We start from the raw sequence: 25,949 nt of genomic DNA on the forward strand, positions 1-25,949 counted from the left end.
GATATGGCATATCTGACAAACTTTCAAAAATTCCAATGTCATTTTAGTCAAAATCCCATTGGGAAAAACCTCAGGAGCTTTTTCTGTGTTTTCCTGCCACCTAGCAGCAGGGAAATACAATTACACATTCATGCCTTTTGAATCAGGCACCACATTGGTTCACAATCTCCTATAAGGATGCAAAAAGGATGGCATTGTGTGCCACAGTCAGATTTTTGGCTCCAAACATAGCAGAGGAAGAGCAGGACTGAGGAAAGACGAAGCAGTCTCAGAGGAAACAAAAGAGCCTAAAGTGAAGAGCAGGGAAAGACGCTGGTGTTACAATCCGCCGATCCGCCGGTAGCTGTCTGCGTGAGCCGCCCGCTGCTCCGGCATCGGCCCCTGGAGAGAAAAGGCAGGAACACTTCACCACGGCTCTACCCTCTCCTCTAATCCTAAATACCTCACAGGCCTGGTCAGTTAACACGCCTTTACACAGGTTTTGTATGGAAACGTGTGTTCAATTCACACAATATAACCATCAAATTGTGAAAGAAACTAATATATATATATAAAAAAAAAAAAAAAAACTCAGCTCAATATTATAAAATGTTACTTCAAAAGGTCTTCTTTTTGCAATAGTACATTTTTATCATTAACACGAGATGACCTTAACATTATTTTACAATTTAATGGCTATATTACATAAATAGTCTGCATTTATTCATTTATATTTATTTCATAATATCTCAATCATTTATTTATTACTGACTGTGCATGGGTCTCCATAGTTACAAATGTCTCCCATAGTTACTCCAGTCAGTGACTTAGTAAACTAAACTGTGACTGCCAGCTGGTGATCATCATAAAACCAAGTTCTAGTGTACTTGCTGACATAATTTTTTTTAAATCTTAAGATCCCACTTTATACATAACATTTGTGTATACCATAGATTTATATTGTTAAAGGGGCACTTCACCATTTTTGTGGCTACTGAAAGACACTAAGCAGTTGCATTATGGGAAATACAATTGAGACTAAAAGTCAAGAGATCCTGGCCTCTGCTACTTCAGTTTTTACCTTTCTTTTTAAAAATCTATCCCTTGTGAGTCCCCCCCCCCCCACACCTTTATGGAAGTGCAATACTAAATTGCTGAAGTACTCCTTTAATGTTTATTCCATCTTAGAAAATAGTATTCTTTTTCAGAAATTGTTAATACATTTTCTAAACTAACTTTTTCTAAGCTGACTAGGAGAACAATTACTTATGATAGATAAAAGCCTCGTACTTTATAAGAATAACAGACTATATATGATCTATTCATGAACTGAATCAGACATACAAATGTGTTAACTGATGCTTATACTGTATGCTTATTTGTGTTGTTTATACTTTGTTCTAATGTTTATCCTTACATTTTATTTGCAAATGTTCAAAAATGTAGATTTTGTTTTGTTCGGGTTATGTTGGTTAGTATTTATGTGAGGCTGGGTTTATTTCATTTCCATTGTTGAATATCTCCTGGGACACTATGTAAGCTGTTAAAATGTGCATGAGGTCAATAGATTCTGCCGTTAGATGTGGTATGCATATATCTGTAAGTATACGATAAATAATCTGAATAATCCCATGAGGTCATGTAAATAACCATATTAAAATAAATCTACTAAACTGACAAATATTAACAACATGAATGTATAGTATACGTACACAGTGATTATACTACATTCATGGTAACCTGGTGATAACTAGTAGTATCATGCTGCAGATAAAAATGACAACAAAAAGTCAGATGCTATTAAAATACACTAAAAAGGGATGACACTATTTACTGATAAACTTGGACTAACTACATCTATCTAGCTGGGGTGAGACGGAGGTTTGTGCAATATGACAAATGGAAAAACAGCCACCAGGACCCCTGTGAAGGTAAATATGGTGCAAAACGCGAGAGCTTGTAGACTTGATGGGAGCACTTGTAGAATACGATGTGAGAACTTGCAGAACAAAAATCTGAACTTGTAGGTTAAAATTTGCACTTGTAAAAAAATATTCACACACCCGTGTTCTGAATGTGAAGTCACAGAAAGAAAAAAAAATACATTCATAAATGTGTAGACTGATATTTACATATAAATATAATGACAGCTGCAAAAGTGTAGTACAACATTCACTTATATTTTCACAACCACAACTGAGTGATTACAACCTCTCGAATCTGTTACTGCAACTTCACATACAGTATGTGCTCTCTCACATCCCAGAGTGGCCAATCTGCGCGCCTCGACTTCCGCAACACTTCTTGCGATACATGTGGTGCTAAATAGAGATGTCACGAAAACCGATACTTCGGTACCAACTTGGTACCAAAATTCTGAAAACGTGGCGGTACTCATTTTTCCAGGTACCGGGGTGTGCAGTCCTTCCGGACCTGACGGGGGCAGTATATACGCCTATACATGTTAAAAATGTTCGAGACTGCCACTAAATGCTGAAGAAGAACACCGACCAGCATGGAAAAACAGCGAATAGCCCCTCATCTCCCTGTACGGCTCGACCCCATTTAGCTTCTGGCTTTACCGTAGATCTACGGCGGCGGCTTTCACCTGGAACTCCCAAACCGCAAGTGAGTCTATTTCTCTCTGCCGTTGTCTATCACAACCTAACGTGTGCTCTGATAGCGCTTGTTTTAACGGACCTCTATAACATCAGTTAACTTTAACCAGCCCGCGGTTCTTTGTGAAAAACAACAACGGCAGAGAGAAACAGACGTAACTACTAACTACTGTAGACATGATTGCTGTCTGGGAGTTCCGGGTGAACTCATGAAGGTACCGTACGCTGGCTGTGTGGTGATGCCAGGCTTCAAAGCAACGGGCTGTGGGGTCCAGAAGACTGACGTTTTCGTTTTTTATTTATTTATTTATTTATTCTTTTTTTACACACACCGTGGTATCGGCTTTAGTATTGAGTATTGTGTACTTTTGTTGGTATCGGTACTGAATACTAGATGTTTGGTATCGTGCCATCCCTAGTGCTAAACTAATTTGTAACTTTGGAGCTCTCAGTAAACAGAGCGGGCAGAGATGCAGGGTTTCTATCTCACATCGTATTCTACAAGCGCTTACATCAAGACTACAAGCTCTCGCATTTTGCACCATATTTACCTTCATAGACCACACCCAGGTGATCACTACTTCAGTCCCGAGATGGAAAATTAAATAAAAGACAGTGAGTTCAGAAACACAAGGGCCCGACAGATGAAACACCAAACCCAAAAAGTAAACACTACACACACACACACACACGACATAAGGAGGTGAGGACAGACAGGTGTTCAGATGGATCTGTGACAAGCACCAAAACAGGGAGCACTGCAAACCCAGCGTTCAAACAAAACGGTAATGGAAAAATAAAAATAAAAAATGAGAATTATCACAACTACATGACACTCAGCTCAGGTGTTTGAGAAATAACACACTTTTAAAGCAAATGTATTATTAATATTCGCTTTGATGCTGAACAATGTAGGGATGTATTGCATTTCTTAGAACTTCAGGCCAGATTAAAAATAAAAAAAAATACATTTTTCAGCACCTGAATTGAGCGATTTATTTTAGTTGGCACATTTTCTACACCAAAGTGAGAGTGAAAGAAACACTATGGGTATGTTTACATTTAACTACCATTATGTCCCATACATTTCCAACATGAGATGTAGTTCATAGTTCCCATATTATAGCCATTAATGATGAATTTATGATAATTCCGACAACAAATGGCTATAATGTGACAAAAAGTTATGACAGTGAGAGAAAAATGGCAGGAGCTGAACGTAAAACCAAACCGTGCAATGATGCAATGGCACTAAACCTTCGGGTACTGAACTGCTCGTTCAGGATTTTGGCTCGATATAAAACTGAAAGCAGACTCAGGAAAAAATGTTGTTTAATGTGTTTATCCTGTAGTTTGAAAAAGATTAATGTGTTTATCCTGTAAGTGATGATTTAATTTGCGAGGCTACTAGAGTTGAATGGAGACAAGCAGCTGTCATTTAGCTTATGTATTTTTATACATGCGTTTGCCCGAGTCTGCTATCAGGGAAGGTTCAGGTTGTACTGTACCTGCATGTTGTCCGGATCTTCACCACGATGTTGTCCCCTGGGCATCCTGTGGGGTGATGGAGGCAGAAGTCCGACCAACTGAACCTGAAACGTCTGGACAGAGTAGACAAATAAGTAAGAGAAGACAGCAACACGGTCTGAAGAGAAATATATACAGTACGAGGTCATTTCATCTAACAGTGATCTAATCACAACTATAATTCAATTCTCCCAATATAAACCTAAAAAAAAGGTATGCTGAAGGCAGACTAAACTAGGACTAAAAGTCGCAGTTTGGGAAAATAATGTGTTTGGTTTACTCCCTCCATTTTCACTGTGGTTGCTATACTACTTTGTCCTATTCTGTTTGACTTCTTAATGACACAGTAACTACTTACACCAGAAGATGGCGGCAATACAACATAGCAGATGCCGGCTGCTGTTAAACCCTGTATTCCTATTTGATGTCATGAATTCTTTCATCCTACCCTCTTCAGCTAATGTAAATCAAGGCTTATAAATTGTAACACTATTTATTATATACTTGAAAAAATAAAAAAAATAAACCTAATCAATTCCTCAAAATAAAAATAAACTACTTATGCACTCCTAAAACTAAAATCAAAATGAGAGACCAAATAAAAGAAATTAACATTTTAAATAGTTACTCTAGTACAAAAGTTGCAGCCAGAAATAATGAACATAAGGAGGCAGACAGAGAGGCATATAGAAATGTCACTGTTACAGCAGCTTAGCAAAGAAGACAAAGATAATGTGCAAAAACACGCTACAATACTTGTTGGACATAACGCAAGTAGTGCAAAATGGAATGTAAAGTTAAATTTGTGCAGTTATGGGTGAGATTTTCTAAATATTAAAGAAAAGCCCAATTTAAATAACACAAACCAATACATTAAAAAGAAGGAGAAAAAAAAACACTAGAACAAGAGAAGTTGGTACCTCTAGCAGCTGTGTAGACAGTCGATTCATTTGGGCCCTGAGTGCCTCATTTTCTTGTTGAAGGCCCTCCAGCTCTGTGTGTCCTTGTCCTGCTTCGCGGCCCTGAAACACACAAAGCACACGTAATACGAATTCCAGCCACATAATCAGCATGTTAAGAAAAAAACGAAATAACAAAAGGTTATAGGTTAGATGTATGCAGTTTATACCTTGGTGAGCTCCTTTTGTGCCTCGAGCTCCTGCTTCAGAGAGGCGTTCTCCAGTTCCAAAGCCTTCACCAGGGAGGACTGACTGTGTGGTTTGTGCTGCTTCAGGGACAGCACGGTCGCATCAAGCTGACGGACCTGCGGACATAAAATAAAGGAGTCACAGATCAGTGACAGAGTGAGAAAATGGAACACTTCCATGACAAAACCCACATACCCGGACTGATAACTGTGCAATAATAATAATGTCTTTGCAATAGTGTAAAGACAACTTTGCATAAATACAACCATCTATTGAGTATTCAACTATTTATTCTCTTTACTTACAGTATATTTATTTGTTGTTTGTTTATCTCTAGAGCAGGGGTCTTCAACATTTTTTAAAACAAGGACCCATTAGCTGAAAGAGAGATCGATCAGGGACCCTCTACTACATATATTGTATAAAATGAAGTTGCATCTTAAACTGGGTGTAGGGCGGCCTAAAGCCTTTACACATACTGTTCTAATGCATAGAATACGAAGCTATTAAAATAATCTTAATGTTACACATACATGTGGCACCGTAAATCTTTAGGATTAACTGTATCTGTGGATGGCTACCTTAGTGACTGCCTTACCTATAGGCCAGTAAGCCTATCATCAGTGGATTAATATTTGCTAATAGTATGTTGGATTCATGTTAAGACATTTAAATAAAAAAAAAAAACTAACAATAATTTGGAGGCCCCCGTGCATCAACTCTGGGGACCCCCTAGCGGTTCCGGACCCTCTGTTGAAGATCTCTGCTCTAGAGTCTTTTATACTCCCCCCCCTTCTCCCCTGCTGCTGCAACAATGTGAATTTCCCCATTGTGGGATTAATAAAAGGAGTTTGAATCTTGACTGCAGATTTTTAACGTTCATTACAGTTTGCTGTAGTCCTCAGCTCACCTTTTCTCTGGACTGCATGAGGTCTCCTTTGATGTTGCGCACTGCAGCCTGAAGCCTCTCGTTTTCCTGCCTCAGGAGCTGCTGCTCCTGGTCCACCAGGCGAGACATCTTATCCCTGTACAGCTTTTTGCTCTGACTCTGGAGACCGCTCGAGTGCAAGGCCATCTCTAAAATGTGGTTCTGTGATGAATAAAAAGGTAAAAGGTCAAGTCTACTGAAAAAAAAAAAAGAAAGAAATGTACAAAATGGTGTCAATTTCTTTTTTAAATCTCACTTTATCGTTGACATTTTGCAGCTGTTTGTGTAGCATTGAAACTTCAAGTTTGAGGGAATCCCTTTCCTGCTGCAAAACACGGAGGTCTGACTTAAGACGAGCACTTTGATGGCTCACAGCCTGAAGGGTTTCATCCACTGTCTTGACCTAGATTGGAGAAAGGAATATATTTGGTCCCGAGTAACACGGTTCACAAATCTGTTTAATTACTATGAATGCTTTGAAATAATACTAAAAGCAATTGATTGGTACAGATGGTTCTGTGGGTTACAGCAGACTCTTACTCTATCTTGAGATCTAGCTAGCTGGTTGCAGAGGCCCTGAGTCTCCTTATCCGTGCTCATCCGCTCCTCTATCAGGTGGCTGAGCTGACTCTCCATAGAGTCCACTTTGACTGCCTGAGAACCAGAAGACGACTACAGTTGTAATTAAACAATCCTTTATGTTAACTGCTAAAGCTAGAACCACACCACAATATCACAGCAGATTACAGTTACCTTAGGGACATTAAATATGTATATTACTTGTATTCATTTAAGCCGCTTTCCGACCGGAGGGATTTTTGCAGTTCCTAGAACATAAAATTCCTAGAACCCTTTTTTTCTCATGTTCCGACTGGACCAATTTGGGGATTTTTAAGTCCCTCTTCCTGTAACTCTTTCAGCTCCTGCTTCAGGGCAGGGTCTTTTCTCTTTTCAGCATATGAACCTAGGTCAACGAGGGTCGGGTTTCCGGTACAGACAGATCAACAACGGGACAATTTTAACATTTTTGCAATCTTATTCATCACTAAATTCACTTCTGACACTTTTAGGTGAGAAACCAACTGTTTAGATTTCTAATATAGGCAGTATTGCGAAAATTGATGCCGAATTGACAATTTGCTTCAAAGTTTTCGGAGTTGAGAAGCTCCATGAAGTGAGGCGAAAGCCAGCAGGCGCCTGCCCCGGCCGCTAGCTCGTCGCTCGGCCAGTCATGCTCAGAGACCTCGCTGTGAGCTGGAGGTCTCTCAGACCGCTCTCGTAAATAAGAGGCTTTTATTTCGCTGTTGACGGTTCGTTTGTTTAAATATCCTTTAACCTGTGGTTAACTGTCTTTTCGGAGTTAAACTCCACAAGCGGGTCCTGCAGGCTTGACAAAACTCGCAGGCCAGCTGTCACACACACACACACACACACACACACACACACACACACACACACACACACACACACACACACACACACACACACACACACACACACACACACACACACACACACACACACACACACACACACACACACACACACACACACACACACACACACACACACACACACACACCAGGGGGGAGAGAGATACTTGTTTGTCTTCGGGAGACAAATATGCTTTATAAATTTTTTTGGTGTATTTGTTTTCTGATTTGATACGCTATAAAGACCGTTACCGTGCTTACATCACTCCCCTTACCCCTCCCACCAGTCCCTATGGCCACTTGGCCAGTGCCACGGTTTTGGGGGAGAGTAGTTAGTAGATCTGTTTAGAAGTGGACTTTTCCTATAACTAAGTTCCTGTAACTACTTGGTCGGAAAACGGCTTTAGATTGTCTTGAGTCATTTCCATGGCAAGAGTAGGTGGTTGTAATGCTTTATCGCTTTGTGTCTGTGTCATCAGAGTGTCCACGGCCTGATGCTCACCTTCTCTTTGAGGTCAGAGAGCTGCAGTGACAGCTGAGTATTCCTCTGCTCCAGCTGTGCAGTGTCCTCCAGAGCTTTGGTCAGCTCTGCCTCCAGAGAAGACACACAAGCTGCCAGCTAACACAAAACAGCCACCAATTAACTATCCGCTACCATCACAACACCACCACGACCATCAGTCTGTTATAAAACTCCGTTTACCTTGTTTTTCTCTTCAGCGGCGTACACCTCCCTCCTCTCGTTCTCCTTCATCAGCTCTGCCAGCTGCTGTCGTAGATTCTCCATATCAGAAATATTTTGGGCATTTTTCTTTGACAGCATCACATTCTTATCCTCGAATTGCTGGCTCTGCAAACGCAGCTCTGAAATCTGCAGAAGAGATAATACATGTATTATTAACTGCTTCTGAATGAAGGAGGAATCAATTGTGTGGAGACAAAATTGTTTTGAAATACTTTTTTTTTTTCTTATGGATGACAATGCTGGTCAGTCAGTTAGTCCACCACTTTGGTCCAGACTAAAATCAATCAATCATCCATCCATCCATCCATCCATCCATCCATCATGTATGGCTATGAAAATGTGTTCAGACATTCATGGTCCCCAGTGGATGTATCCTAACGACATTGGTGATGCCCTGACGTTTTACTCTAGCGCCACCAGCAAGTTGACAGTTTTGTTTGGTCATACAATTGGTAAAAACATTGATGTCTACTTCAGGATGAATTGTTATAACTTTAGTGATCCTGTGACTTTTCATTTGGCGCAATCATCAGGTCAAAATGTAAAGCCGTCCAGTACTTTGGTTTTATGAAAAGAGTAATAACATTCATATTATTTGAACATGATTTGTGCTTTGTGTTCAGTGCTAGTGACCAACTGTTAGCATCCTATCATGCTAAACTAAGGTGGTCATCATCATAACATCGGCATGTTATCGCTGTTCTTATGAGCATGTAAGCACATCATTGCTGGACGGTAGCATTTAGCTCAGAGCACCACGGCCTCGCAGAGATGCTAGCGTGGCTGTAGACTCTTATTGTAATAAGTTACTTCAGTACCTGTTTCTTGAAAATCTCCGCTGCCTTTTGAGCCGCAATCTTCCCTTTTTTTAAGTGCTCCAGTGTTTGTCTAAAATCAAACATTAGAAGGAAATGTCAGTTTTGAATGGACAAAACCACAATAAACAGAGGTCATTATTAAATGTGTTTAAATTAAATGTGTCGTTTCTTACATCAACTCTTCCTGGACCTCTTTCAAGTCCTCTTCCTTCAACGCAGCAATCTTATGCTTGAGGATGACGTTTTCTTCAGCGAGACGACTGGCCTCAGATCTATAGGCAGACAAAACTACATGAACAACTAGATTCCAACAAGCCATGACAACAACAAGCATATGTCAGAATGTACATTCATAATTCATTGGGATGATGTATAAATAGGGCTGGGTATCGTCAAAAAATGTCGATACCGGTACTGATACCAATACCCTGACTTCGATACCGGTTAACCCAGCCCTATGTATAAATAGTCACTTGCTACGTATTGATTAAAAAGCATCTTATTCTACGATTTACACACATTGAACTTTTTTTGGGGGGGTGAACTACAGGGATCAAGAAGCAGTGTTTAAGATCTGTTGCATCCACAAAAAGGATTTGGGACCCTAATCACAGGAAGAATAAACAGCAGTACATTGTGCCTGGCAACTAAAGGAGGAGCGCTCTTAAAAATCAAAGCACCACCGGGACGGGACAACGAGAAGCCACAGGAGACACGAAGGGTAGGGTTCCTAGTTCTTCTCCACGTTACCTATGAGCCTGAGTCGTTTCATTTAATGAATGTGATTCGTCCTGTAGCTCTGTGATGGCTCTGCGCAGTTTGGTGTTCTGCTTCTCAAACTCCTCGCAGCTATCCTCCAAATCAGTCACTGCCGGAACTTTATCCAGGAGAGAGTCCTCCGCGGGGCTCTCTGAGCGTTCGGCGTCTGAGTGTACGGCTGAAAGAATCTCGCCCTCCCTCTCCAATTCACTGAACAACTCGGAGAGTTTACTGTTCTCCCCTCTCATCCGGCTGATCTCATCCACCTCATCTTGGAAATCATGGAAAATATTCATCCTGCTTTCAAGGCTCCAAACTCTCTTTTCAAGTTCACCGTTTTGCTCCTTCAGTTTGGCGTTTTCACACATGCAATCTTCATATCTAATCTGAAGATCTGTCATCTTTAAGGCCTTTACCTCCAGCTCTTTGACATGCTCTATTAAACGTAGCACTTTTACTTTGAGGTAATAGTTTTCCTCCAATATCTGGTTGCCAGTTTTGATCTTTTCAGTGTTATGAGCCAGAAGATTCTCTAGTATTTCGGTCTTCTGCTGAAGCAGAGAAATCTTCTCATGTAGGAGGATGTTCTCTTCCGTGGCAGCGTAATACAAAGCCTGGAGTTTAGGGGGAAAACATCCCCGTTCCTCACAATCAGCATCTTCATCCAGACTTTCCGGATAATCACGTGTGCATTCATCCTTCATTTCGTCAGTTAACAGTTCAGAGTCTGAGTCGGAAACTAGTTTAACTTCCTGTCTACGGTCGTGAGAGTCATTTGGTAAACACCCAACCTCAGCATCCACCAGAGGCCATTCATATGGGTCACCTGTGTCCTCCAGCACTGAGGGATTAACCACAGTCCCATGACATGGCTCATCTTCATGGTAAGTGCTTTCATGTTCCAAAGTTTGTACATCTTGAGGTTTGTTCGCCTCCTCACATGATTCAAGAGCTACTTTATTCTCACACTCTGTTGCGACTTCCTCGGCATCTACTACTTCTGAAGACTCAGGGGATGAGGCCGCCTCACACCGCATCTCTGGGTAAACGGCTCCGTTTTTGGATTCAACAGTTGAATTATCTCCATCTGGAACTGGGGAATCTGGGTAGTGGACGCCACAGGACGTCACTTCAGGGTCTTCATGTGCAATTTCTACAGAACAACAGCCTAATTCTGGGTCTCCCTCAACTTTCTCAGGGCTTGAATCTCCAATTTGGTCATCTTCTGGAACAGCAACAACTTCATTTACTTCCTCCATGTGGTCTCCTTGATCATCACCGGTAGCAGGGATGTTTTCATCATATTCTTTATCAACATTTTTGATATTTTCAGGACCTCCATCCACTGCATCAGGGGCCTCCGTTAAAGTCTCTACATTAACATCTTGTTCAACCAAAAATGGTGACAAACTAAACTCTTCCTGATTAGAGGAATAGCCAAGAATAGCATCATTGAGAAAGATTTCAGGTGGTGCCAAACACGTTTCCTGTTCTTCATCAGAGAAAGATATGGATTGTTCCTCCATTAAAGTGTTTTTATCATTTGATTCTTTCATTTCTTCTTCCTTAGCCTTTTCGGCAGAAGACAAAACATGATTCAATTCCTTCTCTAGCTCTTTTATTCGGATCTTAAGCGCATCTCTTTCGGCTATAAGCTCTTCTCTGTCATTCGCTCGATTATCTGTCAATGTTTCCACAAGGATGGATGCATGTTCCTGTAGCTCCCTTCTCTCAAGCTCAAAGTCCACCGCTGCCTGTCTCAGCAGCGTCTCCAGCTCCTCGATCTTCATCTTGAAATCATCGCGCTCAGTTAACAGTTCAATCCTCTCAGTAATCTGCCTCTCAGAGATGGAAAGCATCTCGGTGTATTTTGCCTCAAGCTCTGACTGGCTGCACAGAAGCTCTTCCCTCTCCCGTTTAAAATCTGCCACCGTTTGATTTAACAGGAGCTCAGTCTCCAGCACTTTCTTCTCAGACTGAGCAAGAAGCTCATCTTTGGTTTCCAGGCTTCCTTGGAGCCGGTTATGGAGGTCATTCAGCTGCCTGCTCAGCGCTATCTCTTTAGTCTGAGCCACACTGATAAAGTCGTCCAGCTCGTTTTGCAGTTGCTGGTTCTTCAGCACAAGTTCTTCCATTTCCTCTTGATGAAGACTTTCTAGCTCATGTCGCCGTTTTGTCCACTCTTGATCCAGGCTCTCTTTTTCTTGCTCCGTGGCCTCCTCCATCAGTCTTCTTTGATCCTCAGCGTTCGCAAGGGCCTCCTGCATCTGTGCCGCCCAGCTGAGCTCCTGCTCGCCGTGCCTTTCAGAAAGAGCTTTCAGCTCACTTTGGTAGTGCTGCTCCAGTTTCAAAACGTCAGCCTGTAAACGCTCCGCGACCGATTCCTGATCACTTGAGAAACGACTTTCCACTTCCTTGATTCTCTGGGTGAAGCTGATCTCGGTTTCCCTCCTGTACACGGTTAATTTAATGATTGGTACAGCAACTGTTTAGAACTCTTAATAATACAAGTTAAAACAAATCACTTTAGATTATTTTAAAGGACTATTGTTAAGGGCAAAGCTTATAAGTGTTATTGATACATATTTTACTTTGATACAAAACAATTACCTACTATACCTACTTCTTTTTAAACAGGCCTTTGGTTAACCTGTCCGCACTTTATTTTATTTCTAGTTTATGTTTTATGTATCATTTTGTGATTTTAAGGGTGCACTCTGTTTTAATGTGTATCATATTGGGTGTTTTAAGTAAAGCACTTTGTGATTTTTATCTGTGATAAGCGCTGTATAAATACATTTTACTTACTTAGAATTAAAAATCTCTCAAAAGCCAAATATTTCCTTGATTCTGAAGCGGATCTCGGTTGCCTTCCTGTACACGGTTCATTTAATGATCGTTACAGCTTAAAACGGTTTAGAACTCTTAATAGTACAAGTTAAAACAAATGAAAACAAATGCCTATCAGATTAAGATTATTTTAAAGGATGAATGTTAAGGACAAAGCAAGTGTTAAGTGATAAATAACTTATAATTAAAAAAAACCTCTCCAACTACATGTAGTTCCCTGAAATGCCCTTCCTTTGTCTAAATCTGGGTTTCATGTAGCTTTGTAATATTTTTATTTATTTTATTTCAATTCTTTATCCAATTTTTATTCTACTTATAAACAGGCCTATTTTAAAAAATATACACTTCAAGTAGAGCTACACCCAGTTTTCTGTTTGCGCTAATATTATACGGTTTTGAAAATATGGATCACTCTGTAAAGGTGTCAATCCAAAGAGGATTGCAAAAACTGCTGATACTATGCAATTCTCAAAAAAAACAAGCCAAATCTCTCACCTCTCCTGAGCGATGTCCTCCCGTAGTTTGTCCAACATGCTGCTGAGAGCGTCCCTCTCTCTGGTGTGCTTGTCGGTCAGATCCTTCACGGCCTCGCTGTGGCTCTCCTCTAGACGATCCCTCTCCTCTGCCATTAAGCGTTTAACTCTCTTCTCCTCCTCCTCTTTCTCAGTCTCACGCTTCTCCTTCTCTTCATTCAGCCTGTCCTGGAGCATCCCTTCGTAATCCTCCTCCAGTTGCAGTCTCTCCCTCTCCCACTCCTCCTTCAGCTTTTTCTCCCTCTGCTCAAACTTCTCCTGCACCTGCAAACGTTCCTGCAGTATTCTATCGAGCAGAGCCTGCTCCTGACGCTCCTGAAGCTGGCCTCGTTCGCTCTCCCACTGCTCCCGGAGCTTGCCCTCCTTCTCTTCTTGTTCCCTGGCGAGTCTCGATATCTCTTCCTCCAGCGCCACATGCAGAGTCTCATTATTCTGCTCGTCCAGCTGAGCCCGCTCTTCCTGCCACTGCTCTGTCAGCCTCTGCACAATCTTGTCGCGCTCTTCCTCAAACCTCACCTTTGCCTCTTCTAGTCTGGCCCCCAGTTCGGCCTCATGGCTTTGTTGCAACAGCTCTTTCTCCCGTTCCCAATCACCTAACAATCTCTTCTCCAACTCAGCCTGCTCTTCCTGCAGTTTCTTTCTCTCCTCTTCCAGTCTGGCTTCAGAAAGCTCTGCGTGCTCGTCCCCCAGTTTCTTAATCTCCACAGCGTGTCGTTTCCTCAGCTCGTCCATCTCATCTATGAGATGTCCATCCGTCTCGGTCTGCAGGGCCTCCAGGGTCTTCAGCTGCTCCTCCAGGTCTGCAGTGCAGGTGTGGGCCTCCAGCAGTTTCTGTCTGAGAGCTCCCACTTCCTTCTCCTGCATATTCTCCAGCGCTTCCCTCTCCTGGGCCTGCTTCTGCTCCAGACTAGTCCGCTCCAGCTCTGCCTGCTCTAGCTGGTTCTGGAGCTCCTGTCCCCGGTTCTGAATGCCGACCATCTCCCCCCTCAGCGCCTGGACCTCCTGCTGGTACTGGAGGGCTAAGGTAGCCAGCTGTTCCTCATGGGTCGCCCTCTGCTCTCCTACCATCTTATCAAATTCATTGATCTGTGACGATGTAAAGAATGTTGAGGGTTTAAATGAATAGTCTTTTAATAAATAAATGCACTTTTTTGATTTGCGTGCTGAGAGTTAGATGAGGAGATAAATTCCACCCTCATAACTGTATGCTGAATGTTAAAAGGAACACGCCGACTTATTGGGACTTTAGCTTATTCACAGTAACCCCCAGAGTTAGACAAGTCGATACATACCCTTCTCATCTCCGCGCGTGTTGTAACTCTGTCTGACGCCCCCAGCGCTAGCTAAGCCTAGCACAGATCCTGGAGGTAACCGGCTCCAACTAGCCTACTGCTCGGAATAAGTGACAAAATAACACCAACATGTTCCTATTTACATGTTGTGATTTGTACAGTCACAGCGTGTACAAATAAAAAGGTCACATGAGACACAGCCGTCTTCTAACCGTATACATACTGGGAACTACATTACATACTCAGAAAGCCGAAGCACTGCTACTTCTGCTACTTGGGTGGAGTGATTTGCTAGCAGGACCTGAAGCCCTGTGGTGAGGAGCAGAGTTCGCCTGGAGTTTGCTCAGAGTTGGAGTAATAGAGTCAACAATTACTAGATAGTAAAAGCATAGTGACCTTGTTATTTGTACACCCTGTGACTATACAAATCACAACATGTAAACAGGAACACGTTGGCGTTATTTTGTCACTTATTGGGAGCAGTAGGCTAGTTGGAACCGGTTACCTCCAGGATCTGTGCTAGGCTTAGCTAGCGCTGGGGGCGTCAGACAGAGTTACAACACGCACGGAGATGAGAAGGGTATGTATCGACTTGTCTAACTCTGGGGGTTACGGTGAAAAAAGCTAAAGTCCCAATAAGTTGGCGTGTTCCTTTAAGCTACAGCCAGCAGCCACTTAGTTTAGCTTAGAATAAAGACTGGAAAGAGGGGCAAACAGCTAGCTCTGTCCAAAAGTAACAAAATCCAGCAACCAGTTTACTAGCTAGCTGCTAGGAAGGAAATTAGCGTAATTCCCAAAATGTCAAACTAATCCTTTGAAGGCACAGGAGTGAATTGTTCATTTCACTCATCCCGACAGTTAAGTAAGTTCAGAAATGGGATGCAGCCAACAAGACCAGGTAAAGACCAATTAAAGTACATAAACGACCAAAATGCCATAAAGCATCTTGTCTCAGTTCACAAGATTAATATTACATTTATATGTCTCCCTGCTCTTCCCAGCTCTAGTTTTTAATGACAAATAAATAAATAAATACATGTAGATCTATAAAAAGATACCTACTACACTAACCTTGCTTTCCAGCTGGTTTTGCAAATCCTCCATTTCCTGAAGGTGTTGCTCCTTCAGCTGCTCCAACATCATCTCTGCCTCAAGGCTCATGCTGAAGGGCTGAACCTCCTCGCAACCAATACCTGCAAAAAGTCACGTTACCAGTTGGTGAAGCTGGTGACTTTTGACACAAGGTTTCCTTGTTTTTATGCAAACTGTTGTATGTACTGATTGTTGTCATGAACAGATGTAGTTAGAGCTCTGTAATTAGCTCTCCAGGGACTGCATGTGTGGTGGTGTAAGTATTCATTACCTGGATCAGACTCCATGCCGGGGCTTTTACTCTCCAGCTCTTCAGAGAGAGGTTTGTGGCAGGGCTGATGAACTCGTCCGAGACCGTGGAACTCATGCAACTCTGACTGCAGCTCGTCAATACGATCCTGTAGCTCCTACCAAATGAGAGCGCTACCAGTTAAACATGTATATAACATCAAGCCTGTGAAGACAATATTTCGGTCGCCACTTCTTACATGCATGTAGGGACACGCAAGCGAAACGAGAAACATTTAAGAAAAAGGTGGGCAGGTTTTGAGATTTAGATGCAATTACCCTGCACTGAGCTTCGTAGCTGCTGCGTAGTTCTTTAATACGTTCCTCTTGGAGTAAGAAGTCTGCACTGCCAGGGTCAAAGTCTCCAAACTAAAAGAAAATAAGAGCATTTACAAGTTTATAGTTTGCAAAGAAACCATAAAATAAAAAAAATATAAAAACAAAAAGAGCTAGATAGAAGACGAGCGAGTGAGAATACAGAAAATCAACAAAAACTAAAGAGCAAGCAAAATAAAAACCACAATAAAATAAATAAATAAATTTGAGCACAAGTATGTGTATGTTCCAATAACCCCAACAACAGAGAAAGTCGGTATTGAAATTATGGAGAGCCATAAAATGTCTCTGTACCTTTTCTTTCATAACGTTGTCCAAACTTGTCTGGAGTTTTGTATTTTGGCTTTGCGTCTCCACTAGTTTTTCAGTGATGTCCAGCAACTCCATTTCAAGGCGTCTATTTTCCTAAGAAATTAGGATACCAACAACATGTGTTTACAATTATTAACTTGTTTAATAAGCAGAAGATAACATTTAGTGAGAAAAGTCAAGCCATGTCAAGGTTCAGTGAGTGCTTTCTGTGTCAATAAACCATATAATACCCATTAAAGCAAGGAGAGTCTTTTCGGTTACCTTCACAGAGATGGAAAGGTGGTCTCTGAGAAAGGATTCATCCTCCCTGATCTTCTCGACCTCTGACTCCAGTTCCTTGCGCTGTAGGCTGGCCTGTTGCTGGATCTGGTCCATCTCCTTGGTCAGCTCTGATCGTACCGCTGCTAGCTTCTCTTTATGGTTCTGTTCAAGCTTCCTGTAGACATTCAGGCACAGAGAAAACAGGGTGCGACGCTTACAAAGAACACTATAATAACCGACTGTACCAAATGTTACATAAAAGCATATAAGCTGTAGGAGATGAAGGAGACAAACATAAGGCACAATTAAACATGAACCAATCAAATTGTTCTGTACAGCCTTGCTGTGATACAACTTGAGAACAAAGAGTAAAAATATGGACATCTGGTTTAATCTGAGGGATACATTACCTGAGATTGAGGTTGTTCATGTGCTCAATGGCAGAGTGACGCTCATCCACCTCAGTGGCGAGCTGAGTTTTCAGTTTCTCGGCTTTTTCCAAGTCAGATTGGATTTTCTCTTTCTCCCTGAGTTCTCGGTCTAAACGCTCTCTGAAAAAAAGAAAAACAACAGGGTCAATAATTGTACAAAGATTTACTCATGACAACAGGAACAAAAGCAAACAAAAATCATGCATTCATGAAATCAAATTTTAGACAAACCGGTTCTAAATGATTCCAAAAAGTATTCATCAAATATAAACAAAGAGTATTAAGATGTGAATGAGCTGTATTATAGTGGTGACTCGTACTCACAGAAGATATCTGATCTCAGCTTTGAAGCTAGCCAGTGCCGCTTGGTGAATCCCATTCTTAGTAACGAGTAGCTCGTTCTCAAGTGCCATGGTGAGATCCCCAAGGCTCAGTTTTCCATCTAGGCTGAAATTCAAAGCCTGCGAAACAAATTTACACAGACATTGGTGCTTTTTTGCAAGTGTTTTAGAAAATACTTTACTTATTTGAATCATGGAGTAAATAATAAAAAAAATAAAAATCTCTTGAAGTTTTGTAAACCATTTTTATTTAACCTTTATTTAACCAGGTAGGCCGTTGAGAACAGGTTCTCATTTGCAACGGCGACCTGGCCAAGAAAAGCATACGTGTGCAAGACAACATACAGTTTCACATTCAATACAAGAATGCAGAATACAATATGCTACATAAAGTACAGATTAAATAGGCATTACAAAGCCGGCGCAAAGTGAGGTGTAAGTAAGTCGATGGATATGCGAAAGTGATATGGTAATAACACAATATACATGAACAGACAGTCTATATCACTGCTGAGATGTAGTAAAGAGTCAAAATACAGTTAGTGCAAATTGTGGTCTAGTTAGTGATGTAGATCAGTTATAAATGCAATATATATATGAATAGACAGTCTATATAAATGCTGAAATGTAGTGAAGAGTCAATATACAGTTGCAAGTTGTGGTTTAGTTAACCATGTTCTCCCAAACTGCAAAAATCGGATTTCCTTTCTGTCATCAGCTGTCTGAATGCACACATTTAAAATTCCGGTAATTAAGAATTAATGGCCACAGTAATAATTACAAGAATAAGTACCTGCAGGATCTCCATGCTGTTTTCTATTCCCTCTTCCAGCCATGCATCCAGAATGTATTCAACTGGAGTGAAACCGGTACCGTCATCAAGGGTGGAGAAGAGACGCATGCCAATGGTGCTGGTCAGAGCAAAAGGAGTGGCTATCCTACGGCCTCCCTCATCAAAGGGCTATACGGGGGGGATAAAAAATATCAACCAACAATTTGTTTTATGCACAATGATACAATATGATATGACAGGCATTTTCTTTATTAAGAAAGAACATAGAGCTAGAACATAATTTAAAAAAAATAATACAGAATTAAAAGAAATTAATTAATTAACAACAACGGAATTACCCCACTTCTTGGGACCTCGTAGAGCTAAACAAACTAATACCTGAGTGGAGTGGTGTCGTTTAAGCTGTCTGTAGGGCGTGGAGGCAGACGGTGTGGGGGGTTTGTTGTCGTTTACAACCCTGGAAACAAACTCCTGAACATTCATCACTCCATCACCGAGTAGACTCTGGGGCACATCCAAATTTATCTGAAAAATAAATGTGTGGTTTTTTTTTTTTTTTTTTTAAGTAGCAGAGAGAGAGACAAGGTATTTTCTTTTCACTCTGTGTATGTGTGGGTCTCTCCATTAACTTAAGAATCTCACCTCCAGGCCCAGGTGTTCACAAAGCGCGAGCAGTTGGGTGTGACCGGCACATCCGTCCCATGATATCTCCAGCTTGTCACAGGCTTCACGCAGTCTCTCCTCTAAACCGGTGGACGGAGGAAAGATGACTTTCCGAGGTGTGCTCGGCTCATCGGGGTTCCAGAGATGCATCTGGCCTACAAACAAGGTTAGAAGAGGCTGTGATCATTCAGTGACAAACCGCTATGGAGTGAATTTTCTGAAAAGAGAGACTTCTGACGTACCTTCTGCCTCATACTCCTCTGTGCTTGATTCGTGAGCATTCCAGCGCTGTTAAGACACAAAAACACATAGAAATTAATATTAATAATCACAAGGACGCTAGCCTCTAAATAACTTACTAACATGTCAATGTTTTTGAAGGATCTAAATATAGGAACTCATTTGTGAGAAAAATCACCACATTAAAACCTCCCTGCAGGCTGTTTTTTTTTCATGTGACAATCCGCTGTTTATAAGTTCAAACATGTTTTTAAAGTAGGTGAGGTTGAGTCTGGGTGCAAACGGGGGAGGGGGTGGGGGGGGATGGGGGGCAGGAGCGTCTGACAAAAAGCACAAAAGAGCTTTTGTGATGGCACGAGGGCATCAGGGATGGTCAGTGTGCAAACTGGGAATGGTGGTGGTAATAGAAAAAATGTGTCACGGACAGACACACTTTTCGTTATTTTCTAGCAAACATGTTAATAGTAATTCTCCCCGTGTCAATGTTCAACACTTCACAACTAAAGTTAAAATAAATGAGAAGCTGTTGCTAAAAATAAAAAACGCTCACTCGGGGAAAAAATTACGTTTTAAAATAAACAATTAGGACATTTCAGTTTAAAATCCAAATTAGTTTTTCTTACTCTTAAAATTCAAAATTACCAGTAGACTTAAGATTTTAACCTAAAAACTTGGTTGCATTCTTTTGTTGCTTGCCGAGAAATACGAGAGGAGGAGGAGGAGGAGGAGGAGGAGGGGTTTATGTGGGTGTGACTCCAACCCAGTTCCAGCGTGACCATCTATTGTTTGGGAAGCAAACAGTGAGGGAATGAAGAACAGATGGGATTCTGCAAGTGGCGTTTTGATACATGGTGTATAGGCATCTACCAGGATGGGGGTAGTGGGGCTCATTGTTCCTCTGTCAGAGTCTTACACCCTCCTCCTCCCAAAGCACCAGGCCTGCAGTCTCTCTCTGTGGCAGAGGCCCCTGACCCATCCCCATCTGCTGGTCCCCAGGCCGGACATCGCAGCATTGTTGCAACATAGATTAGTCAATACCAAGACACACTTCAGTTTGATGTCTCGAATAGTGTTGGCAGGCATCTGGGGTGGAGTCAGGAGCGCAGACAATACACAGAATATTAACACATCCATCCGTGCACAAGCTGAAGTGGCCATCATTAAGAGCTGCTCTTTGTTATGATTTATTCTTCTGCAGCACGTCCATGCTTGCACATTTATTGGTATATAATTTAGTCTATAAGATGCTACAAATGTAGTGATCACAGTTTCTTTCTTAGAGCCCAAGGTGATGTCTGCAGATGTCTACGTGCTTGTTTTGTGCAACTTAACTGTCCAAAACCCAAAGATATGCAATTCAGAACAGCATAAAAACAGATAAATCAGCTAATCCTAACGTATGAGAGGTTGGAACTAGTAACGGTTTGCCATCTTTTCTTGATAACTTAACGTCGACCGATTATCAAAATAGTTGACAATTCATTTTCCGTTAATCGACTAATCCATTAATTCACAGCACAGCCCTGTTACTTTACAGCCCAATAGATTTTCAGGACAAAAATTGGACCTCTTGCTGGTGTTAATGCACATTTATCACCCAGATTTCCGTGGCAGGCCGTGAACACCCAAAGTGTGAGCTTTGACCTCCGTACAGGTCAAACAACTCTCTATGTCAGCGGTGAGCAGGATAATCCAAGAAAAAGGATCTAGAAGATCAAGCTGTGGAACCATGCAGAGTGTTCAGCTGTGCACGGCCATGACTGTACTAATGTTATACAACCCTGTGACACTGACGCATGTCGCATTCAAGCCACTACTGTCCTGTGCAGACAACGGGAGACACCTTCTGTCAATCTTAAAGAAAACGCACTTGGCAGCAACTGTGGGGGAAATATTGAGGACCATAAACAACAATCAGCGCCTACCTCTCTTTTTATCTGCTAAAAACTCATCTGTTTGGACATGATGTAAATTCCTGAATCACTGTGCTGTTGCCTTGACCACCACATCACAGCCAGCATATACACTCAGGGCAAAGTTCAACTCAACACTGAGCACTCGAACAGAATCGCATCATGATACATTAAACTGGCAACACTGTGTGAAGTTACGCAAACATTGCGGTTACATCTCGACTACCGGAGGCGTATTAAACAGCCATTATGCTCACAGTGTTATTTACAGACAGTGCTGCGTTGTTGTGCAATCAACTGGGCCTTGTGAATCCTGTGTTTGAGTGTCTATATTACATTTCAGGATCTGCCCTGCATGCCACTAAGCTGATTAGCTAAGAATAACGCCTCGCAGGCGGCCTGAGGCTGCAGAGAAACACAGCACATGCGAGGACAGGAGGAGATAAGGATGGCATCCCCAGTGTCTGGAGGTTCAGAGCACTGTTGGAAAAAAATCAAGAGAACATCCGTTTTAGCGTTTTACCTCACGCTTCCGGGGAACAGCCGAGTCATAGTTGTCTTCTAGATCGTCCTCCTCGTCTGGGTTTGCATTTGTAACTTCACAGAAGTCTGACATAGGCTCCATGAACTCTGGCGTGGAGCGGCGGCCGTAACGTTTACTGCCCTTCACGAACTTTGGTTGAATCTCAGGAGAGTCTGAGGAGATTCGATGACAGTTTGACACTTTAAAATCAAATAGGTAGAGTCATGATTAATTGACTACTGCAGCACTTGTGAAAAAATGTCTTAGGCATAACAGAGGATATTATTGAAATACAGAAAGATGTTCAATGACTAATATGTGCCACAGTCTGAAACACCTACTTCTCCAAATATGACAACTTCTCTAAAAGTGTAACTACTGTACAGAACCTTTTAAAGCCACATGTTCCCTTTTGTTAGAATGAAACAAATATTAAACTACCGGCCGACAGTGTTTCAGGTGCAAACTGCTGAGAAAACTTCAGAGAAATTCACTGAAACTGTATGTTGGATAGACTTTATGCTTCATTAACCACAACACACAGATATTGACAGTGAATGATTTGCTTTGACCAGGATCAGACTTCATATTATCTCGTGGTTATCTAGGGTGTATGGTCTAAGTCACTCTTTTGTGATCATAGAGAAATAAAAATAACGGAACTGAAAAGATGTTGGTATAACCAAAAGTGTGAAATTAACAAAAAAAACTTTGGAGTATCAACAAATGTTTCCAAAGAGATAGCTTAGTATAAACAACTATTTGCAGTAACTACATCCATAAAATAACAAACCATGCAAGCGGACCGAAAATGATGGCGCAAATAATTCAACTGGCGGCTAGTTGGCTTTGGGCCTGCACTTTTGGCTCTGTCTCTCTGTATGGAGATTTACAGCTGAATCAGCATGTGGGCTGTTCCACTTCCTCAGCTTTCACAGTTCACCTTGTTGAGTGGAAAAGGTTTCCTTAAAGTTCACTATTAACTGATACTGACATCAATTACCGATAATATGGCTTATGCTTTGTGCGTTTTTAGGCGGACACTGCGTGCATTTTAAAGACATTTGTCTGGTGGCCGTGTTAGCTCAGTTGGTAGAGCGGGCACACATAAGTAGAGGTTTACTCCTCGATGCAGCGGCCGCGGGTTCGACTCCGACCTGCGGCCCTTTGCTGCATGTCATTCCCCCCTCTCTCTCCCCTTTCATGTCTTCATCTGTCCTGTGAAAATAAAGGCCTAAAAATAATCTTAAAAAAAAACACACACAACAAACATTTGTCTGTGTGAGATTTCTTTAAAAAAAAACATGCAACACCAGAATCTAGACTTTACCTGGTTTTGACAAGGTCTCCGGTTCTGCTTGTGGTGGCTCAAGAGTCGATGACAATACCAGAATAAGTGCATTTTTGAATTGGTCAAAGTCAACCTGCAACGAGAACAGACAAAAAGTAGTTTTACATAAATGGGGAAAAATGCTTAGTATGTGAAGCAAAGTAAAAACAAAGCAAAAGTTCACAGAAATTCCTTAGACTGGATGTAATTCCCAGTGTGCAGGGTGGAGGCTGGGTGTCCCTGGGTGTCTGGGTGGAGGGGGTTTGCTGAGCAGGAGCAGCGAGGTCACACTTCAACAATCAACAGCTGCTAACCCTGAATATGGTGATTTTCTTTGTGTTTCGAGGCTGGCGGCTGCCGGCTTGACGTGGTTTTTTTTTTTTCTTCAGACTTTATTGTTGGATGCCATGGGTATGCAATCAGTTCACTTGCCCTCTACCTCACATTTCCCCCGCCCACACACACCTGCCAATGCAAGACAATAGCCATCCGTCTGTCCACACACTTATATACAAACACAACTTGATGCAAAAGTGTGGAGGTAAGCAATTTGGAATATATCCCATCCGTCTACTTTGGGCTGAAAAGAAATACTGGAGATCCTCTGAATGTACAATGCATTTCATACAAACTGAAGTCCAATTGTACAGATTAGACCAGTGTCCTTTCTATTTTATACATTTTCACTTGGAGCACCCTCAAAGAAATGCATCTGTGAATAGTGATTATCTGGTTTGGTTGTCCTGACGACAGACACCTGGGATCAGGGCTGATGGGGGCACATTTTCTCCTCAACAAGACAGCCAACAAAAGCACCAAAAAGCCTGGACACACAAAGACCTGAGAGCTAGAGTGGCTCAACACATACGTCGGTTAAATTCAAAAGGATGCAAGAGGAGGAGCCTTTGCACAGGAAATCCAAAAGGCCACAACTCACATGTTCATCAGAAAAGGAAAGCAAATACAACTTTTCTGACAGACAAAAACAACTGCTTGTTTTCAGCGGCAGGGGAATTAACGTACCCTGGCAGTGAGGCGGTCCTGGCTCTGCAGCAGTATGTGGAGAAGAGCTGGTGTGGCGTCATCCAGGTGCAGGGACTGGCAGAGGTCAGAGAGTTCCTCTGGGCACAGTGAGCCGGAGCCGCTGGCATCGAAACTGTTAAAAACTTCTTTTAGGCGCTCCTCGTACTGGTCCTGCTCTTGGGTGTCATCCATCCCACAGGACAGCACCCTGCCCTGAAAGACAAGGAAGGGAAATCCTTGTTTTATCACGCTTTCCATCTCATTTTAGCTGATGTGTCTACCCAGAGTGATATGCCAGAACAGCAGAAGAAATCAACTTCAAATCACAGAAGAAAAAAAACCCAAAACAAGATAAAATCTCTTCCTTCTAAATTAACAGCATAATATATCCAATCACTGTTATACTTACAAACAGGGTGGAAACATCTATCTCAACAGCATGCGTTCCTAACAGCTCCTTCATCTGAGTGTCGCTGTGCGACTGAGCTACCAACACACAGCTCAAGAGTCATTTGTGGTGGAGGCTTTGGCTAATCAAATTAGAATGATTAGGCAATCAGGTAAATTGATAGACACAGCCAAGTCTGACACTGACCATGACTCTCGTTACGCCTTTAGCTAGGTTCTTTATGACCTGTGTTATTCAATCTGAGGCACATGTAAAAAGGGAAAATTCACCTTGTACTGTTTACAGTTTAATGTAGTTCACAAATTTTAGTATTGTTATAAAAAGTATCAATAACTAATATAAAAAGGAAAGGGGTCTTATTTTGTAAAAGACTGACAAAAATAAGTTAATAATGAAAAAAAAAAAAAAAAGCAGCATGTTTGTAGTTTTTAGGACTAAATGCTCCTTTAAATACGTCAAACTGGTGATATAGACGAAGGACAAAGACAACAAAATGTGGCGCTGAACCAAGTGGATAAAGTAGCCAGGAACTAATTGGGAAGGTTACACCAGAAGCCTTGAGCCAACATTTACTGACTGGCAGCTTCAGTTACAGAGACATGGACAATGTTGTTATACTTTCTATTCGGATGCATCATTGCTGTTAATTGAAAAACAATAAGAACCATTTAACAGAGAGCAGGGCACTTTTGTGGCCCCCCCAAACAAAAGTCTGGAGTCCAGTTTGGCACGATTTGGCCACGTTTGTCTCAAGCTATAATAGAAAAACAAACCATGTATGCATCTTGGGTAATTATTTAGGATGCTAATCATTTGTTTAAAAGAGGTGTAATCAGGCATAAAAAAGAAAAGATGGAGTCTGACAAACTTAAGCAATGACATAGCTCATAGACGCAACAGTCCAGGTCAGCCACCTGAAGCTTAAGGAAGGTAAATGTCAAACATGACTGGAAATAGCAATGGAGAGCAGAGCAGACTTCTAATTATAACATTTCTGCACACTATGTAAGTGGACTGTTAGCACCAGTTGTATGTTCATATAGTGCCTCCATTGTTTCGATTTTTTTTTTGCTTTTCTTGATTTCGACTGATATTACTGCTCTTTATGCCCTCCTTGACTGCCTTTGGTTGCTTCATGATGAGCTTTTTCAGTTTTTTTTTCCTTTCTTTTTTTAAAAAAAATCTTTTTACTTCATTTACTTACTGCACAGCTTATTGACTCTTGGTTCCCGGCACAGCTTAGTGCCTCTTTATCCTTGCTAGCTTTTGTTGCTTTTATCATATACCCTTTGTTTTAATCTGAATTGGTACGAAGTACAGCACTTTTAGTGCCTTCAGTTCCTGTCCAAGTGTGTTTATGTTTC

General features: G+C 41.6%; 1 protein-coding gene across 3 annotated transcripts in view; it reads right to left on the minus strand.

The window, feature by feature from the left end:
- Positions 1-25,949, minus strand: part of nin (ninein (GSK3B interacting protein)) — a 32,457-nt gene that overhangs the window by 4,174 nt on the left and 2,334 nt on the right. For 2 of the 3 annotated variants that reach the window (XM_078277547.1, XM_078277548.1), the window contains 25 exons: positions 24,177-24,389; positions 23,154-23,247; positions 21,824-21,996; positions 19,390-19,435; positions 19,127-19,302; positions 18,863-19,009; positions 18,485-18,652; positions 17,675-17,811; positions 17,330-17,470; positions 16,920-17,094; positions 16,641-16,751; positions 16,290-16,379; positions 15,994-16,129; positions 15,702-15,823; positions 13,301-14,424; positions 9,370-9,468; positions 9,197-9,266; positions 8,337-8,504; positions 8,136-8,252; positions 6,741-6,854; positions 6,457-6,603; positions 6,183-6,362; positions 5,254-5,388; positions 5,045-5,146; positions 4,106-4,198 (listed from right to left, as the gene is read on the minus strand). In XM_078277547.1, coding sequence (XP_078133673.1) covers positions 4,106-4,198; positions 5,045-5,146; positions 5,254-5,388; positions 6,183-6,362; positions 6,457-6,603; positions 6,741-6,854; positions 8,136-8,252; positions 8,337-8,504; positions 9,197-9,266; positions 9,370-9,468; positions 13,301-14,424; positions 15,702-15,823; positions 15,994-16,129; positions 16,290-16,379; positions 16,641-16,751; positions 16,920-17,094; positions 17,330-17,470; positions 17,675-17,811; positions 18,485-18,652; positions 18,863-19,009; positions 19,127-19,302; positions 19,390-19,435; positions 21,824-21,996; positions 23,154-23,247; positions 24,177-24,368 — 4,257 coding nt within the window. In that variant the 5' untranslated portion in view covers positions 24,369-24,389. Of the gene's footprint in view, positions 382-4,105; positions 4,199-5,044; positions 5,147-5,253; positions 5,389-6,182; positions 6,363-6,456; positions 6,604-6,740; positions 6,855-8,135; positions 8,253-8,336; positions 8,505-9,196; positions 9,267-9,369; positions 9,469-13,300; positions 14,425-15,701; positions 15,824-15,993; positions 16,130-16,289; positions 16,380-16,640; positions 16,752-16,919; positions 17,095-17,329; positions 17,471-17,674; positions 17,812-18,484; positions 18,653-18,862; positions 19,010-19,126; positions 19,303-19,389; positions 19,436-21,823; positions 21,997-23,153; positions 23,248-24,176; positions 24,390-25,949 lie in introns of all 3 variants that reach the window. The other variant, XM_078277550.1, reaches the window with a different exon arrangement.

The sequence above is a fragment of the Sander vitreus genome, chromosome 20 (genome assembly GCF_031162955.1).
Source record: "Sander vitreus isolate 19-12246 chromosome 20, sanVit1, whole genome shotgun sequence".
In the NCBI taxonomy this organism is placed as follows: Eukaryota; Metazoa; Chordata; class Actinopteri; order Perciformes; family Percidae; genus Sander; species Sander vitreus.